Source organism: Oncorhynchus nerka, linkage group LG4 (genome assembly GCF_034236695.1).
Source record: "Oncorhynchus nerka isolate Pitt River linkage group LG4, Oner_Uvic_2.0, whole genome shotgun sequence".
NCBI classification, from domain to species: Eukaryota; Metazoa; Chordata; class Actinopteri; order Salmoniformes; family Salmonidae; genus Oncorhynchus; species Oncorhynchus nerka.
Genome location: NC_088399.1, coordinates 96253633 through 96274142, shown reverse-complemented (window position 1 = coordinate 96274142; position 20510 = coordinate 96253633). Strand labels below are relative to the sequence as shown.

General features: G+C 43.6%; 1 protein-coding gene across 1 annotated transcript in view; it reads right to left on the bottom strand.

The window, feature by feature from the left end:
* Nucleotides 1-20510, bottom strand: part of LOC135571554 (CYFIP-related Rac1 interactor A-like) — a 113781-nt gene that overhangs the window by 7932 nt on the left and 85339 nt on the right. Inside the window, exons 4-5 of the mRNA XM_065018153.1 lie at nt 11728-11806; nt 544-665 (exon numbers count right to left, since the gene is read on the bottom strand). Of these exons, the coding sequence (XP_064874225.1) occupies nt 544-665; nt 11728-11797 (192 nt within the window). The 5' untranslated portion in view covers nt 11798-11806. The remainder of the gene's footprint in view (nt 1-543; nt 666-11727; nt 11807-20510) is intronic.

Below are 20510 nucleotides of genomic sequence, written 5' to 3'. Positions count from 1 at the left end.
AGGCTACCTATTGCAATTTGGTTTCATTTGTTACAGCACTTAACGGCATTAACAAATATTCATATTCTGTTTAGTCGTCGTTGTCCTCCCCCCTCCCTACACACACATCCCTCCCCTCACCTCTCGTATCTCCTGCCCCCCCACACACACACCCCCTCCCCTCACCTCTCGTATCTCCTGCCCCCTCCCCCCACACCCCTCCCCTCACCTCTCGTATCTCCTGCCCCCCCCCCACACACACCCCCTCCCCCACACACACACACACACATCCCTCCCCTCACCTCTCGTATCTCCTGCCCCCCCCACTCACACATCCCTCCCCTCACCTCTCGTATCTCCTGCCCCCCCACTCACACACACCCCTCCCCTCACCTCTCGTATCTCCTGCCCCCCCCCCACACACACACCCTCCCCACACACACACCCCTCCCCTCACCTCTCGTATCTCCTGCCCCCCCCCACTCACACACCCCTCCCCTCACCTCCCCTCACCCTCGTATCCCACACACACACCCCTCCCCACACACACACCCCTCCCCTCACCTCTCGTATCTCCTGTCCCGCCCCGTTGTATGACTGTAGTTCAGCCAGGATGCCGTGGGCCTCCTCCAGGACAGCACTGACCTGGTTCCATACCGCCGTCTCTGCCTCCGTAGGCTGAGCATCTGGAGGAGGGAGAGGAGCATGATGGGACATGGAGTTTTGGAGGGTAGGGTTGGGGTTGAGAGTAGAGAGGAGCATTATGGGAAGTTTAATTTTGGAGAGGAAAGTATGTGTGGGGGAATTGGGGTTTAGGTTATAGGACAGAGTGTGTGGGAGGGGGGTTGGGGTTCGGTTTATAGGACGGGTTGGGGGAGGGGGGATTGGGGTTCGGTTTATAGGACGGGTTGGGGGTGAAAGGGGAGTAAGGGGAAGGGTGTTTAGTGACCGAGGGAGGATGAGGATTGAAAGAAAATTAGGACGAAGATCTTTGCAATATAAATATATATCTGTACAGGCACCACACACCGCAGAGGTCCAGGTCTTGACATGAGATATGTGTCTGTACAGTACCTCCACTACTACAGTGGATTATTCTGTCCTGTCCCAGAGGGGGGGTTAACATTTGCTAACCATGTGTATGTGACCAATAACATTTTAGGTTGATTTGATAATTGTTCACACTTTTGTGTCACTTCTCCTTCTACGTTCGACATATTTCCCGTGAAGAGTTGAGTGGGTCTCTCTTTACGTAGTGTTGTGTGGTCTCTCTTTACGTAGAGTTGTGTGGTCTCTCTTTATGTAGAGTTGTGTGGTCTCTCTTTATGTAGTGTTGTGTGGTCTCTCTTTATGTAGTGTTGTGTAGTCTCTCTTTACGTAGTGTTGTGTGGTCTCTCTTTATGTAGAGTTGTGTGGTCTCTCTTTATGTAGAGTTGTGTGGTCTCTCTTTACGTATTGTTGTGTGGTCTCTCTTTATGTAGAGTTGTGTGGTCTCTCTTTATGTAGAGTTGTGTGGTCTCTCTTTACGTAGTGTTGTGTGGTCTTAGCTCTCTTTACGTAGTGTTGTGTTGTCTTAGCTCTCTTTATGTAGTGTTGTGTGGTCTCTCTTTATGTAGTGTTGTGTGGTCTCTCTTTATGTAGTGTTGTGTGGTCTCTCTTTACGTAGTCTTGTGTGGTCTCTCTTTATGTAGTGTTGTGTGGTCTCTCTTTATGTAGTGTTGTGTGGTCTCTCTTAACGTAGTGTTGTGTGGTCTCTCTTTATGTAGTGTTGTGTGGTCTCTCTTTATGTAGTGTTGTGTGGTCTCTCTTTATGTAGTGTTGTGTAGTCTCTCTTTATGTAGTGTTGTGTGGTCTCTCTTCATGTAGAGTTGTGTGGTCTCTCTTTATGTAGTGTTGTGTGGTCTCTCTTTATGTAGAGTTGTGTGGTCTCTTATGTAGTGTTGTGTGGTCTCTCTTTATATAGAGTTGTGTGGTCTCTCTTTATGTAGAGTTGTGTGGTCTCTCTTTACGTGGTGTTGTGTGGTCTCTCTTTATGTAGTGTTGTGTGGTCTCTCTTTATGTAGTGTTGTGTGGTCTCTCTTTATGTAGAGTTGTGTGGTCTCTCTTTGTGTGTAAAAAGTGTCCATTTTTTGTGGATTGTCATTGAATTCTGCATGTATGTCAGCAGACTGGTTCAATTGTTACTTGACGTTTGAGTTACATGTCAGGTCAAGGATCTGCACCCCCCCCCCCTTTTCGAGGTGAATTAATATAGTTGGTCTCAGTACAGTCGGAATAAGCTAGTTAATTAATCAGCTCTGTCACACACAGGAGTCAGGGAAGCCTAACTAAAGTTTGGGTTGTTGTGATATGACGTCAGTGATATCGTTTCACCCCTGACTGTTGTTGTCGCTGTAGGTCTCTCTCTTTACGTAGTGTTGTGTTGTCTCTCTTTACGTAGTGTTGTGTGGTCTCTCTTTATGTAGTGTTGTGTTGTCTCTCTTTATGTAGAGTTGTGTAGTCTCTCTTTACGTAGTGTTGTGTTGTCTCTCTTTACGTAGTGTTGTGTGGTCTCTCTTTATGTAGTGTTGTGTGGTCTCTCTTTATGTAGAGTTGTGTGGTCTCTCTTTATGTAGAGTTGTGTGGTCTCTCTTTACGTAGTGTTGTGTGGTCTCTCTTTATGTAGTGTTGTGTTGTCTCTCTTTACGTAGTGTTGTGTTGTCTCTCTTTACGTAGTGTTGTGTGGTCTCTCTTTACGTAGTGTTGTGTTGTCTCTCTTTACGTAGTGTTGTGTGGTCTCTCTTTATGTAGTGTTGTGTGGTCTCTCTTTACGTAGTGTTGTGTTGTCTCTCTTTACGTAGTGTTGTGTGGTCTCTCTTTATGTAGTGTTGTGTTGTCTCTCTTTACGTAGTGTTGTGTTGTCTCTCTTTACGTAGTGTTGTGTGGTCTCTCTTTACGTAGTGTTGTGTTGTCTCTCTTTACGTAGTGTTGTGTGGTCTCTCTTATGTAGTGTTGTGTGGTCTCTCTTTACGTAGTGTTGTGTTGTCTCTCTTTATGTTTACTCTCTTTAGTAGTGTTGTGTGGTCTCTCTTTATGTAGTGTTGTGTTGTCTCTCTTTACGTAGTGTTGTGTTGTCTCTCTTTATGTAGTGTTGTTGGTCTCTCTTTATGTAGAGTGTCTCTCTTTACGTAGTGTTGTGTGTTGTCTGTCTTTACGTAGTGTTGTGTTGTCTCTCTTTATGTAGAGTTGTGTAGTCGTAGTGTTGTGTGGTCTCTCTTTATGTAGTGTTGTGTGGTCTCTCTTTATGTAGTGTTGTGTTGTCTCTCTTTACGTAGTGTTGTGTCTCTCTTTAGGTCTCTCTTTATGTAGTGTTGTGTGGTCTCTCTTTATGTAGAGTTGTGTGGTCTCTCTTTATGTAGTTGTTGTGTGGTCTCTCTTTATGTAGAGTTGTGTGGTCTCTCTTTATGTAGAGTTGTGTGGTCTCTCTTTACGTAGTGTTGTGTGGTCTCTCTTTATGTAGTGTTGTGTTGTCTCTCTTAATCAGCTCTGTCACACACAGGAGTCAGGTCGTTTGTGTTGTGTTGTCTCTCTTTACGTAGTGTTGTGTTGTCTCTCTTTACGTAGTGTTGTGTGGTCTCTCTTTATGTAGTGTTGTTGTCTCTCTTTATGTAGAGTTGTCTCTCTTTATGTCTCTCTTTGAGTTGTGTGGTCTCTCTTTACGTAGTAGTTGTGTGGTCTCTCTTTATGTAGTGTTGTGTTGGTCTCTCTTTACTCTCTCTTTACGTAGTGTTGTGTGGTCTCTCTTTACGTAGTGTGTTGTGTTGTCTCTCTCTCTTTATGTAGAGTTGTGTAGTTAGTGTTGTGTGGTCTCTTATGTAGTGTTGTGTTGTCTCTCTTTGTGTGGTCTCTTTAGTTGTGTGTTGTCTCTCTTTATGTAGTGTTGTGTGGTCTCTCTTTATGTAGAGTTGTGTGGTCTCTCTTTATGTAGTGTTGTGTGGTCTCTCTTTACGTAGTGTTGTGTTGTCTCTCTTTACGTGTGTTGTGTGGTCTCTCTTTATGTAGTGTTGTGTGGTCTCTCTTTATCTCTCTTTATGTAGAGTTGTGTGGTCTCTCTTTATGTAGTGTTGTGTTGTCTCTCTTTACGTAGTGTTGTGTTGTCTCTCTTTTATGTAGTGTTGTAGTGTTGTGTGGTCTCTCTTTATGTAGAGTTGTGTGGTCTCTCTTTATGTAGAGTTGTGTGGTCTCTCTTTATGTAGTGTTGTGTAGTCTCTCTTTATGTAGTGTTGTGTTGTCTCTCTTTATGTAGAGTTGTGTGGTCTCTCTTTATGTAGAGTTGTGTGGTCTCTCTTTTGTAGAGTTGTGTGGTCTCTCTTTATGTAGTGTTGTGTGGTCTCTCTTTATGTAGTTGTGTGTCTCTCTCTTTTATGTAGTGTTGTGTGGTCTCTCTTTATGTAGTGTTGTGTTGTCTCTCTTTACGTAGTGTTGTGTTGTCTCTCTTTACGTAGTGTTGTGTGGTCTCTCTTTATGTAGTGTTGTGTGGTCACTCTTTATGTAGAGTTGTGTGGTCTCTCTTTACGTAGAGTTGTGTGGTCTCTCTTTATGTAGAGTTGTGTGGTCTCTCTTTACGTAGTGTTGTGTGGTCTCTCTTTATGTAGTGTTGTGTGGTCTCTCTTTATGTAGAGTTGTGTGGTCTCTCTTTATGTAGAGTTGTGTGGTCTCTCTTTATGTAGTGTTGTGTGGTCTCTCTTTACGTAGAGTTGTGTGGTCTCTCTTTATGTAGAGTTGTGTGGTCTCTCTTTACGTAGTGTTGTGTGGTCTCTCTTTATGTAGTGTTGTGTTGTCTCTCTTTACGTAGTGTTGTGTAGTCTCTCTTTATGTAGTGTTGTGTTGTCTTAGCTCTCTTTACGTAGTGTTGTGTTGTCTCTCTTTACGTAGTGTTGTGTGGTCTCTCTTTATGTAGTGTTGTGTTGTCTCTCTTTACGTAGTGTTGTGTTGTCTCTCTTTGTTCTCTCTGTGTTTTGTCCTATATTTTTATTTGATTCCTGCAGGAGGCCTTCTGCCTCTTGGTAGGTTATCATTGTAAATAAGGATTTCTTCATAACTGACTTGTCTAGTTAAATAAAGGTTAAATAAAATGTAATACAATTATGCATTGATAAGGCTTAAATTGCCTACTTTTTTAATACACTTTTTGCATGCTCTTTATGAGGAGGGGGGGGGAGCTTATATCTATAATTATATAAATTATACAATTGCATATCTTAAGGTTCTTGAAAATGTGGATGAGAAAGACCCTGAAGTCCTTGAATTTGACTTTCCAATTCCTGTACGAACAGTGTTTAAAGGATGTATAGTCCTAAACCTGTGTTGTCGCTGACTCTCACGAAGCAGTCAGGGCTCTGGGGTTGGCCAGGCCCGATTAAACGATCCCCTAGATTAAACAGAACAGGAAAGGTCTGACCAATCAATCTGCTGCATGCATGCCGGCCAGCAGCTGGGCTGCACTGGAAACCGGGCTGCACTGTGGTCAGAGGAAGGGGGAGAGAAAGAGGGGGAGGGGGAGAGAAAGAGAGAGATGGATGGGACGAGATATAGGAAGAGAGAGAGAGAGGGGGAGGGGGAGAGAAAGAGAGAGATGGATGGAAGGGACGAGATATAGGAAGAGAGAGAGAGAGGGGGGAGGGGAGAGAAAGAGAGAGATGGATGGAAGGGACGAGATATAGGAAGAGAGAGAGAGAGGGGGGGGAGGGGAGAGAAAGAGAGAGATGGATGGAAGGGACGAGATATAAGAAGAGAGAGAGAGAGGGGGAGGGGGAGGGGGAGAGAAAGAGAGAGATGGATGGAAGTGACGAGATATAAGAAGAGAGAGAGAGAGGGGGAGGGGGAGAGAAAGAGAGAGATGGATGGAAGGGACGAGATATAGGAAGAGAGAGAGAGAGGGGGAGGGGGAGAGAAAGAGAGAGATGGATGGAGGGGACGAGATATAGGAAGAGAGAGAGAGAGGGGGAGGGGAGAGAAAGAGAGAGATGGATGGGACGAGATATAAGAAGAGAGAGAGAGGGGGAGGGGGAGAGAAAGAGAGAGATGGATGGGACGAGATATAAGAAGACAGAGAGAGGGGGAGGGGGAGAGAAAGAGAGAGATGGATGGATGGGACGAGATATAGGAAAGAGAGAGAGAGGACAGGAACAGGAAGAACAATCCAAGTAGAGACAGCAAAGAAAGATCCATATGGTGGAGAAAGAGAGGTGGAAAGAGGGGCTGTGGGAGTGGGAGTTGGAGAATGAGAGAGACATAGAGACAGAGACAGAGAGAGAGAGTGTGTGTGTGTGTGTGTGGGCACAGAGAGGGTGAGAGCTGTAGGGAATAGTGTTGCTTAATTCACAATACAGCATTTTTTTTTTGTTGCCCTGCGTCAGCCTGATGTGTTCCTATAGCATTGTCTCCCTCAACGCTTCTACGTCACAGAGATCCACATTTAGAAATGGCCTTTCATATCCAGAGGAGGATTGTGGGTAGTGTATGTGAACTGCCAAATGGTGTTCACATACATCTTCTTCTTTTTTGTCTCTCATCCAAAGGTCGTAGCCAGATCAGCTGAACAGCCAAGACTAAAGTACACACACGTTGCCTCTCAATCACTGTACTGTAGGCTTTATTTTCTGTTGCTAATTTTACATTTTTTTTTTGTAATTAAAAATATATTTGTTCATACTGGTGGTCCCCTTTGGGAATCGAACCCATGGCCCTTGGAGTTGCAAGTGCCATGCTCTACCAACTGTGTGTGTGTGTGTGTGTGTGTGTGTGTGTGTGTGTGTGTGTGTGTGTGTGTGTGTGTGTGTGTGTGTGTGTGTGTGTGTGTGTGTGTGTGTGTGTGTGTGTGTGTGTGTGTGTGTGTGTGTGTGTGTGTGACTAAACGGGACAGGCAGGGGATAACTTATGCTGACGGCAAGAGGCGAAATAACTAATTCAGAGTCCGCAGAAGCGACAGTCCGGCGTGACATAGCTAAATTGTGACCATCCATCCCCGTGGGACACACACACACGCACACACACACACACACACACACACACACACACACACACACACACACACACACACACACACACACACACACACACACACACACACACACACACACACACACACACACACACACACACACACACACACACACACACACACACACACACACACACACACACACACACACACAGACACACACACACACAGACAGCCCTAACGTGCTCCTCCCCACAGCTCCAGCCACTTGAAGGTAGCGAAAGGTAGATAAAATAGCGCTGTGACGAATCCAAAAAGTATGAAAACCAACAGTCCAATAGAACCCTGCAAAACTATTACGCATTCTCGCATTTTGGACTCTGATAAACACTTGACAGTGTCTGTTTGTTCGTGTTCAGCGGAAGTTGTGGCCATTTTGTTGTGTAATTTGCAGGGATTCAGAGACACCTGTGCTCCATGAATCCACTCCTGCGTTACCGTAGAGATGGAACGCCTCACACTGTCCTCACATACACCAAGGAGCTGTTAATAACGTCTGTTTAATTATCCCACGTTACACTTCCCTGTTGTTGACCCGTATCCCTGGTCTATGTTGTTAGGTTTGTAATGGAGTTGACCTATATCCCTGGTCCATGTTGTTTGGTTTGTAATGGAGTTGACCTATATCCCTGGTCTATGTTGATTGGTTTTGTAATGGAGTTGACCTATATCCCCGGTCTATGTTGATTGGTTTGTAATAGAGTTGACCTATATCCCTGGTCTATGTTGATTGGTTTGTAATAGAGTTGACCTATATCCCTGGTCTATGTTGATTGGTTTGTAATGGAGTTGACCTATATCCCTGGTCTATGTTGTTTGGTTTGTAATAGAGTTGACCTATATCCTTGGTCTATGTTGTTTTGTTTGTAATGGAGTTGACCTATATCCCTGGTCTATGTTGTTTTGTTTGTAATGGAGTTGACCTATATCCCTGGTCTATGTTGATTGGTTTGTAATGGAGTTGACCTATATCCCTGGTCTGTGTTGATTGGTTTGTAATGGAGTTGACCTATATCCCTGGTCTATGTTGTTTGGTTTGTAATGGAGTTGACCTATATCCCTGGTCTATGTTGATTGGTTTGTAATGGAGTTGACCTATATCCCTGCTCTATGTTGATTGGTTTGTAATGGAGTTGACCTATATCCCTGGTCTATGTTGATCGGTTTTGTAATGGAGTTGACCTATATCCCCGGTCTATGTTGATTGGTTTTGTAATGGAGTTGACCTATATCCCTGGTCTATGTTGTTTGGTTTGTAATAGGTTTGACCTATATCCCTGGTCTACGTTGTTTGGTTTGTAATGGAGTTGACCTATATCCCTGCTCTATGTTGATTGGTTTGTAATGGAGTTGACCTATATCCCTGGTCTATGTTGATTGGTTTTGTAATGGAGTTGACCTATATCCCCGGTCTATGTTGATTGGTTTTGTAATGGAGTTGACCTATATCCCTGGTCTATGTTGTTTGGTTTGTAATAGGTTTGACCTATATCCCTGGTCTACGTTGTTTGGTTTGTAATGGAGTTGACCTATATCCCTGCTCTATGTTGATTGGTTTGTAATGGAGTTGACCTATATCCCTGGTCTATGTTGATTGGTTTGTAATGGAGTTGACCTATATCCCTGCTCTATGTTGATTGGTTTGTAATGGAGTTGACCTATATCCCTGCTCTATGTTGATTGGTTTGTAATGGAGTTGACCTATATCCCTGGTCTATGTTGATTGGTTTGTAATGGAGTTGACCTATATCCCCGGTCTATGTTGATTGGTTTGTAATAGAGTTGACCCTGTTTAGATGAGTTATTGCGGCGATGCTTTGTTTTATTCTAGATGAAGGTGAATTATTACAGTTATAGGCTATGGAGTAGGTCTTCAGCTTTGGTCTGTGTCATTGTTAACTCAAGCTTTCATCTGTGTGACAGAGGTGACCTCTGCCTCTCACCGGAGCAGGAGAGTACAGTGCTGTAGAGAGGGGGTTTACTCTGCTTTAGGACAAACATCCCTTTCTCTCTAGCAGTGGGCTCTCCCTCTTCCATAGGATCTATAACAGAATCGACCAGTGGAAGGAAACATTTCTGTTAATAAACAGGGGAACTTTGGAGAAGGCAGGAAGGAAGGCAGGAAGTTAAATGTTAGAGGTCAGTGTGGAAAGAGGGAAGGCGAGGATGGAGGCGGTTATCTTGTAAATGACCCTCGCTGCACCCCATACACACACAAACAGGCATATGAACGCCACAGGAGGCTGCCGGGAGGAGTCATAGTTGGACGGACTCATTGCGATGGCTGGAATAGAATTCATGGAACGGTATCAGACTCATGGAAACCACACGTTTAACTCAGTTCCATTTAATTCCATTCCAGCCATTACGATGAGACCTTCCTCCTATAGCTCCTCCTACCAGCATCCTCTGGCACACACACTCACGCACACACCAGATTTTAAACATAAACACATGCACACACTCTCACACGCTCATCCGACAGAGGTGAGAAGAGAGGGGTGGCTAGATAGAGATGGTCTGAGGCTGAAAGACATCTATATCTCATAGCAAGAAGATAGATATAGATGGTCTGAGGCTGCAAGACATCTTTATCTCATAGCAAGAAATTAGATAGAGATGGTCTGAGGCTGAAAGACATCTTTATCTCATAGCAACAAGAGAAAAGCAAGGGCCTGATTCCAATCTGAATTAGTAGTAGCCATATTCTGGCTTCTTGTTTATACTAGTCTTCACAAAACTGGTCTTCATATTACTAGTCTTCACATAACTAGTCTTCACATTACTAGTCTTCTCATTACTAGTCTTCACATTACTAGTCTTCTCATTACTAGTCTTCACATTACTAGTCTTCACAAAACTAGTCTTCACATTACTAGTCTTCACATAACTAGTCTTCACATTACTAGTCTTCTCATTACTAGTCTTCACATTACTAGTCTTCACATTACTAGTCTTCACATTTCTAGTCTTCACATTACTAGTCTTCACATTTCTAGTCTTCACATAACTAGTCTTCACATAACTAGTGTTCACATTACTAGTCTTCACATAACTAGTCTTCACATTACTAGTCTTCACATTACTAGTCTTCTCATTAATAGTCTTCACATTACTAGTCTTCACATTACTAGTCTTCTCATGACTAGTCTTCACATAACTACTCTTCTCATTACTAGTCTTCTCATAACTAGTCTTCTCATTACTAGTCTTCTCATAACTAGTCTTCACATTACTAGTCTTCACAGAACTAGTCTTCTCATAACTAGTCTTCACATTACTAGTCTTCACATAACTAGTCTTCTCATGACTAGTCTTCTCATTACTAGTCTTCTCATATAACACCAGATGAGTTATTACATATGAAGACCAGCCTCAGAGGAGTTGGGTTAAATGTGGAAGACACATTTCAGTTGAATATATTCAGTTGGACAACTGACTAGGTATCCCCCCCCTTTCCCCTTTCTCTTGAGCTGAAACAATGGAGTGTAAGGTGACGACTGAGGAGAGAAACGTGGAGGAGGAGAGGACGAGGAAGACTACAGGTAGATGACAAACAACACATGGACGGAATGAAGGAAGAACAAAAAAGTAAGACAAAAGAAAATAGAAACACAGAGAAGAAAATAAATAAAAAGAGGATGGTCTCACGTTCAAAGTCAAGGAAAACTATTGGGCCATGCTCTAGTTCGGAGCAAGCCAGCACTTTCAGGAGGTTACCCATGAGTCTCCTAGAACAGAGAGAGGGGAGAAGAGGAGTGTGTGTGGATGATGAGGGGGAGGTGTGAGGGACGTGTGTGTGGTGTGGGTGGGTTGGTCGGGTGTGATGGTGGCATACTCCGCCCAGGTATGTTGTGGTTGTGGGTGGTGTTGGCATGGCAACGTGGACAGACAGATCACTCTCTCCCATCTCACTCTCTGTTTAGTTTTCTTCTAGCTCTCTGCTGTCCAGCTTCTCAGTACTGGAGAACTGCTGGGTACGTCTGTCCAGCTTCTCAGTACTGGAGGGCTGCTAGGTACGTCTGTCCAGCTTCTCAGTACTGGAGGGCTGCTGGGTACATCTGTCCAGCTTCTCAGTACTGGAGGGCTGCTGGGTACCTCTGTCCAGCTTCTCAGTACTGGAGGGCTGCTGGGTACATCTGTCCAGCTTCTCAGTACTGGAGGGCTGCTGGGTACATCTATCCAGCTTCTCAATACTGGAGGGCTGCTACGTACGTCTGTCCAGCTTCTCAGTACTGAAGGGCTGCTGAGTACCTCTGTCCAGCTTCTCAGTACTGGAGGGCTGCTGGGTACATCTGTCGAGCTTCTCAGTACTGGAGGGCTGCTGGGTACATCTGTCCATTTTCTCAGTACTGGAGGGCTGCTGGGTACCTCTGAACTATCATATAGTCTGAACTATCTCCACTATCCTCTGTTTATTGTGATGTCAACTTAAATTAAAGATGAACTAAACTACAAAGGGATCATGGGCATGGGGCTTATGAGGACTGATTGGTTCAGTTCAGTAGGTCCAAGAATGAGTGAGGGTAGAGAGTTTCTGAACATGACAAACACCACACACAACACAACGGCACCCCAACACACCATGAGAACATCAACCCACATCTAAAACCCCATCCTTCACCTCTGACCTCCACCCTGCATCACACACCGATACAGACGTCAAAAACACACACATATGCATGCACATAACAGCGCTCACTTACTTTCAAAGTCCAGGAAAAAATGTGGACAGTTTTCTAAATCCTTGCCAAGGACCTTAATGAGGTTCCCCATGGCTGCAACCTGGACAGGAGAGAGATAGACATACAGTAGAACTAACCCCAACCTGGACTGGAGACACATACACTAACAGTAGAACTAACCCCAACCTGGAGGCACATAGACTAACAGTAGAACTAACCCCAACCTGGAGAGAGAGAGACTAACAGTAGAACTAACCCCAACCTGGAGAGAGATAGACTAACAGTAGAACTAACCCCAACATCCTGGAGAGAGAGAGACTAACAGTAGAACTAACCCCAACCTGGAGAGAGAGAGAGAGACTAACAGTAGAACTAACCCCAACCTGGACTGGAGAGACATAGACTAACAGTAGAACTAACCCCAACCTGGAGGCATATAGACTAACAGTATAACTAACCCCAACCTCCTGGAGAGAGAGAGATAGACTAACAGTAGAACTAACCCCAACCTCCTGGAGAGAGAGAGATAGACTAACAGTAGAACTAACCCCAACCTCCTGGAGAGAGAGAGATAGACTAACAGTAGAACTAACCCCAACCTCCTTGAGAGAGAGAGATAGACTAACAGTAGAACTAACCCCAACCTCCTGGAGAGAGAGAGATAGACTAACAGTAGAACTAACCCCAACCTCCTTGAGAGAGAGAGATAGACTAACAGTATAACTAACCCCAACCTGGAGAGAGAGAGAGACTAACAGTAGAACTAACCCCAACCTGGAGAGAGAGAGAGACTAACAGTAGAACTAACCCCAACCTGGAGACACATAGACTAACAGTAGAACTGACCCCAACCTGGAGAGAGATAGACTAACAGTAGAACTAACCCCAACCTGGAGACACATAGACTAACAGTAGAACTAACCCCAACCTGGAGACACATAGACTAACAGTAGAACTAACCCCAACCTGGAGGCACATAGACTAACAGTAAAACTAACCCCAACCTGGAGGCACATAGACTAACAGTAGAACTAACCCCAACCTGGAGAGAGAGAGACTAACAGTAGAACTAACCCCAACCTGGAGAGAGATAGACTAACAGTAGAACTAACCCCAACATCTTGGAGAGAGATAGACTAACAGTAGAACTAACCCCAACACCCTGGAGAGAGAGAGACTAACAGTAGAACTAACCCCAACCTGGAGAGAGAGACTAACAGTAGAACGAACCCCAACCTGGACTGGAGAGACATAGACTAACAGTAGAACTAACCCCAACCTGGACTGGAGAGACTAACAGTAGAACGAACCCCAACCTGGACTGGAGAGACATAGACTAACAGTAGAACTAACCACAACCTGGAGACACATAGACTAACAGTAGAACTAACCCCAACCTGGAGACACATAGACTAACAGTAGAACTAACCCCAACCTCCTGGAGAGAGAGAGACTAACAGTAGAACTAACCCCAACATCCTGGAGAGAGAGAGACTAACAGTAGAACTAACCCCAACCTGGAGAGAGAGAGAGAGACTAACAGTAGAACGAACCCCAACCTGGACTGGAGAGACATAGACTAACAGTAGAACTAACCCCAACCTGGAGGCATATAGACTAACAGTAGAACTAACCCCAACCTCCTGGAGAGAGAGAGATAGACTAACAGTAGAACTAACCCCAACCTCCTTGAGAGAGAGAGATAGACTAACAGTAGAACTAACCCCAACCTCCTGGAGAGAGAGAGATAGACTAACAGTAGAACTAACCCCAACCTCCTTGAGAGAGAGAGATAGACTAACAGTATAACTAACCCCAACCTGGAGAGAGAGAGAGACTAACAGTAGAACTAACCCCAACCTGGAGAGAGAGAGAGACTAACAGTAGAACTAACCCCAACCTGGAGACACATAGACTAACAGTAGAACTGACCCCAACCTGGAGAGAGATAGACTAACAGTAGAACTAACCCCAACCTGGAGACACATAGACTAACAGTAGAACTAACCCCAACCTGGAGACACATAGACTAACAGTAGAACTAACCCCAACCTGGAGGCACATAGACTAACAGTAAAACTAACCCCAACCTGGAGGCACATAGACTAACAGTAGAACTAACCCCAACGTGGAGAGAGAGAGACTAACAGTAGAACTAACCCCAACCTGGAGAGAGATAGACTAACAGTAGAACTAACCCCAACATCTTGGAGAGAGATAGACTAACAGTAGAACTAACCCCAACACCCTGGAGAGAGAGAGACTAACAGTAGAACTAACCCCAACCTGGAGAGAGAGACTAACAGTAGAACGAACCCCAACCTGGACTGGAGAGACATAGACTAACAGTAGAACTAACCCCAACCTGGACTGGAGAGACATAGACTAACAGTAGAACTAACCACAACCTGGAGACACATAGACTAACAGTAGAACTAACCCCAACCTGGAGACACATAGACTAACAGTAGAACTAACCCCAACCTCCTGGAGAGAGAGAGACTAACAGTAGAACTAACCCCAACCTGGAGACACATAGACTAACAGTAGAACTAACCCCAACCTGGAGAGATATAGACTAACAGTAGAACTAACCCCAACCTGGAGAGAGAGAGACTAACAGTGGAACGAACCCCAACCTGGACTGGAGAGACATAGACTAACAGTAGAACTAACCCCAACCTGGACTGAAGAGACATAGACTAACAGTAGAACTAACCCCAACCTGGACTGGAGAGACATAGACTAACAGTAGAACTAACCTCAAACCTGGAGACACATAGACTAACAGTAGAACTAACCCCAACCTGGAGACACATAGACTAACAGTAGAACTAACCCCAACCTGGAGAGAGAGAGAGACTAACAGTAGAATGAACCCCAACCTGGACTGGAGAGAGAGAGACTAACAGTAGAACTAACCCCAACCTGGACTGGAGAGACATAGACTAACAGTAGAACTAACCCCAACCTGGAGACACATAGACTAACAGTAGAACTAACCCCAACCTGGAGACACATAGACTAACAGAAGAACTAACCCCAACCTCCTGGAGAGAGAGAGACTAACAGTAGAACTAACCCCAACCTGGAGACACATAGACTAACAGTAGAACTAACCCCAACCTGGAGACACATAGACTAACAGTAGAACTAACCCCAACCTGGACTGGAGAGACATAGACTAACAGTAGAACTAACCTCAACCTGGAGGCACATAGACTAACAGTAGAACTAACCCCAACCTGGAGACACATAGACTAACAGTAGAACTAACCCCAACCTGGACTGGAGAGACATAGACTAACAGTAGAACTAACCCCAACCTGGAGACACATAGACTAACAGTAGAACTAACCCCAACCTGGAGAGAGAGACTAACAGTAGAACGAACCCCAACCTGGACTGGAGAGACATAGACTAACAGTAGAACTAACCCCAACCTGGACTGGAGAGACATAGACTAACAGTAGAACTAACCACAACCTGGAGACACATAGACTAACAGTAGAACTAACCCCAACCTGGAGACACATAGACTAACAGTAGAACTAACCCCAACCTGGACTGGACACACATAGACTAACAGTAGAACTAACCCCAACCTGGATTGGAGACACATAGACTAACAGTAGAACTAACCCCAACCTTGAGACACATAGACTAACAGTAGAACTAACCCCAACCTGGACTGGAGACACATAGACTAACAGTAGAACTAACCCCAACCTGGAGAGAGAGAGAGAGAGAGAGACTAACAGTAGAACTAACCCCAACCTGGAGACACATAGACTAACAGTAGAACTAACCCCAACCTGGACTGGAGACACATAGACTAACAGTAGAACTAACCCCAACCTGGAGAGAGAGAGAGAGAGAGAGAGAGAGAGAGACTAACAGTAGAACTAACCCCAACCTGGAGACACATAGACTAACAGTAGAACTAACCCCAACCTGGAGACACATAGACTAACAGTATAACTAACCCCAACCTGGAGACACATAGACTAACAGTAGAACTAACCCCAACCTGGACTGGAGAGACATAGACTAACAGTAGAATGAACCCCAACCTGGACTGGACACACATAGACTAACAGTAGAACTAACCCCAACCTGGAGACACATAGACTAACAGTAGAACTAACCCCAACCTGGAGACACATAGACTAACAGTAGAACTAACCCCAACCTGGACTGGAGAGACATAGACTAACAGTAGAACTAACCCCAACCTGGAGACACATAGACTAACAGTAGAACTAACCCCAACCTGGAGAGAGAGACTAACAGTAGAACAAACCCCAACCTGGACTGGAGAGACATAGACTAACAGTAGAACTAACCCCAACCTGGACTGGAGAGACATAGACTAACAGTAGAACTAACCACAACCTGGAGACACATAGACTAACAGTAGAACTAACCCCAACCTGGAGACACATAGACTAACAGTAGAACTAACCCCAACCTGGACTGGACACACATAGACTAACAGTAGAACTAACCCCAACCTGGACTGGAGACACATAGACTAACAGTAGAACTAACCCCAACCTTGAGACACATAGACTAACAGTAGAACTAACCCCAACCTGGACTGGAGACACATAGACTAACAGTAGAACTAACCCCAACCTGGAGAGAGAGAGAGAGAGAGACTAACAGTAGAACTAACCCCAACCTGGAGACACATAGACTAACAGTAGAACTAACCCCAACCTGGACTGGAGACACATAGACTAACAGTAGAACTAACCCCAACCTGGAGAGAGAGAGAGAGAGAGAGAGAGAGACTAACAGTAGAACTAACCCCAACCTGGAGACACATAGACTAACAGTAGAACTAACCCCAACCTGGAGACACATAGACTAACAGTAGAACTAACCCCAACCTGGAGACACATAGACTAACAGTAGAACTAACCCCAACCTGGACTGGAGAGACATAGACTAACAGTAGAATGAACCCCAACCTGGACTGGACACACATAGACTAACAGTAGAACTAACCCCAACCTGGAGACACATAGACTAACAGTAGAACTAACCCCAACCTGGAGACACATAGACTAACAGTAGAACTAACCCCAACCTGGACTGGAGAGACATAGACTAACAGTAGAATGAACCCCAACCTGGACTGGACACACATAGACTAACAGTAGAACTAACCCCAACCTGGACTGGAGACACATAGTCTAACAGTAGAACTAACCCCAACCTGGAGACACATAGACTAACAGTAGAACTAACCCCAACCTGGAGACACATAGACTAACAGTAGAACTAACCCCAACCTGGAGACACATAGACTAACAGTAGAACTAACCCCAACCTGAAGACACATAGACTAACAGTAGAACTAACCCCAACCTGGACTGGAGACACATAGTCTAACAGTAGAACTAACCCCAACCTGGAGAGAGAGAGACTAACAGTACAGAGAAATGCTTTTCTATGTTATATTGTTGTAGCAACTGTGTTATTTTAACCTTACTCTCATCTAATCACCTTTCCTGACCTATTGTCTCCCCTAATTGTTCACCTGGCTTTATAAACTGTGTGGTTCGAGCCCTGAATGCTGATTGGTTAAAAAAAGCCATGGTATATCAGACTTTATACCAAGTTTATGACAAAACATTTATATTTACAACTCTAATTACGATGGTAACCAGTTTATAATAGCAATAAGGCACCTCGGAGGTTTGTGGTACATGGCCAGTATCCCACGGCTAAGGGCTGTGTCCAGGCACTCTGCGTTGTGTGGTGTACAGGACCAGGCCATAGTTGTGGTATATTAGCCATTACCACACCCCCTCGTGCCTTATTGATGAATTATCCACAGTTAAAATGAAACTCTCTATTGATTAATCAATCAATCATCATTGAATCGATCAATCAATCAGTTCATTGTCCATATAAATGCTACAGAACGTGCGGATGTTGGGTCAGTTTTCAGAGGCACGAAATGTAGCTAACCGCTCTCAGATCAATGTCTGTTGATAGCAGGTCTAACAGTTTATCTACTGTCTGTTGATAGCAGGTCTAACAGTATATCTACTGTTGATAGCAGGTCTAACAGTATATCTACTGTCTGTTGATAGCAGGTCTAACAGTATATCTACTGTCTGTTGATAGCAGGTCTAACAGTATATCTACTGTCTGTTGATAGCAGGTCTAACAGTATATCTACTGTCTGTTGATAGCAGGTCTACCAGTATATCTACTGTTGATAGCAGGTCTAACAGTATATCTACTGTCTGTTGATAGCAGGTCTAACAGTATATCTACTGTCTGTTGATAGCAGGTCTAACAGTATATCTACTGTATGTTGATAGCAGGTCTACCAGTATATCTACTGTTGATAGCAGGTCTAACAGTATATCTACTGTTGATAGCAGGTCTAACAGTATATCTACTGTTGATAGAAGGTCTACCAGTATATCTACTGTTGATAGAAGGTCTACCAGTATATCTACTGTTGATAGCAGGTCTAACAGTTTATCTACTGTTGATAGCAGGTCTAACAGTTTATCTACTGTTGATAGCAGGTCTAACAGTATATCTACTGTCTGTTGATAGCAGGTCTAACAGTATATCTACTGTCTGTTGATATCAGGTCTAACAGTATATCTACTGTTGATAGAAGGTCTAACAGTATATCTACTGTCTGTTGATAGCAGGTCTAACAGTATATCTACTGTTGATAGAAGGTCTAACAGTATATCTACTGTCTGTTGATAGCAGATCTAACAGTATATCTACTGTTGATAGCAGGTCTAACAGTTTATCTACTGTCTGTTGATAGCAGGTCTAACAGTATATCTACTGTCTGTTGATAGCAGGTCTAACAGTATATCTACTGTCTGTTGATAGCAGATCTAACAGTATATCTACTGTTGATAGCAGGTCTAACAGTATATCTACTGTTGATAGCAGGTCTAACAGTATATCTACTGTCTGTTGATAGCAGGTCTAACAGTATATCTACTGTCTGTTGATAGCAGGTCTAACGGTATATCTACTGTTGATAGCAGGTCTAACAGTATATCTACTGTTGATAGCAGGTCTAACAGTTTATCTACTGTTGATAGCAGGTCTAACAGTATATCTACTGTCTGTTGATAGCAGGTCTAACAGTATATCTACTGTCTGTTGATAGCAGGTCTAACAGTATATCTACTGTCTGTTGATAGCAGATCTAACAGTATATCTACTGTTGATAGCAGGTCTAACAGTATATCTACTGTTGATAGCAGGTCTAACAGTATATCTACTGTTGATAGCAGGTCTAACAGTTTATCTACTGTCTGTTGATAGCAGGTCTGACAGTTTATCTACTGTCTGTTGATAGCAGGTCTAACAGTATATATACTGTTGATAGCAGGTATAACAGTTTATCTACTGTCTGTTGATAGCAGGTCTAACAGTATATCTACTGTTGATAGCAGGTCTAACAGTTTATGTACTGTCTGTTGATAGCAGGTCTAACAGTATATCTACTGTTGATAGCAGGTCTAACAGTTTATGTACTGTCTGTTGATAGCAGGTCTAACAGTATATCTACTGTTGATAGCAGGTCTAACAGTTTATCTACTGTCTGTTGATAGCAGGTCTAACAGTATATCTACTGTCTGTTGATAGCAGGTCTAACAGTTTATCTACTGTCTGTTGATAGCAGGTCTAACAGTATATCTACTGTCTGTTGATAGCAGGTCTAACAGTATATCTACTGTCTGTTGATAGCAGGTCTAACAGTTTATCTACTGTCTGTTGATAGCAGGTCTAACAGTATATCTACTGTTGATAGCAGGTCTAACAGTTTATCTACTGTCTGTTGATAGCAGGTCTAACAGTATATCTACTGTCTGTTGATAGCAGGTCTAACAGTATATCTACTGTTGATAGCAGGTCTAACAGTATATCTACTGTCTGTTGATAGCAGGTCTAACAGTATATCTACTGTTGATAGCAGGTCTAACAGTTTATCTACTGTCTGTTGATAGCAGGTCTAACAGTATATCTACTGTTGATAGCAGGTCTAACAGTATATCTACTGTTGATAGCAGGTCTAACAGTATATATACTGTTGATAGCAGGTCTAACAGTTTATCTACTGTCTGTTGATAGCAGGTCTGACAGTTTATCTACTGTCTGTTGATAGCAGGTCTAACAGTATATCTACTGTTGATAGCAGGTCTAACAGTATATCTACTGTTGATAGCAGGTCTAACAGTATATCTACTGTTGATAGCAGGTCTAACAGTATATCTACTGTCTGTTGATAGCAGGTCTAACAGTATATCTACTGTCTGTTGATAGCAGGTCTAACAGTATATCTACTGTCTGTTGATAGCAGGTCTAACAGTTTATCTACTGTTGATAGCAGGTCTAACAGTATATCTACTGTTGATAGCAGGTCTAACAGTATATCTACTGTTGATAGCAGGTCTAACAGTATATCTACTGTCTGTTGATAGCAGGTCTGACAGTATATCTACTGTTGATAGCAGGTCTAACAGTATATCTACTGTTCATAGCATGTCTAACAGTATATCTACTGTCTGTTGACAGTAGATAGCAGTAGACAGTAGTCTTTACACTGAGTATACAAAACATTATGAACACCTGCTCTTTACACTGAGTGGACAAAACATTATGGACACCTGCTCTTTACACTGAGTAGACAAAACATTATGAACACCTGCTCTTTACACTGAGTATACAAAACATTAAGAACACCTGCTCTTTACACTGAGTGAACGAAACATTATGAACACCTGCTCTTTACACTGAGTATA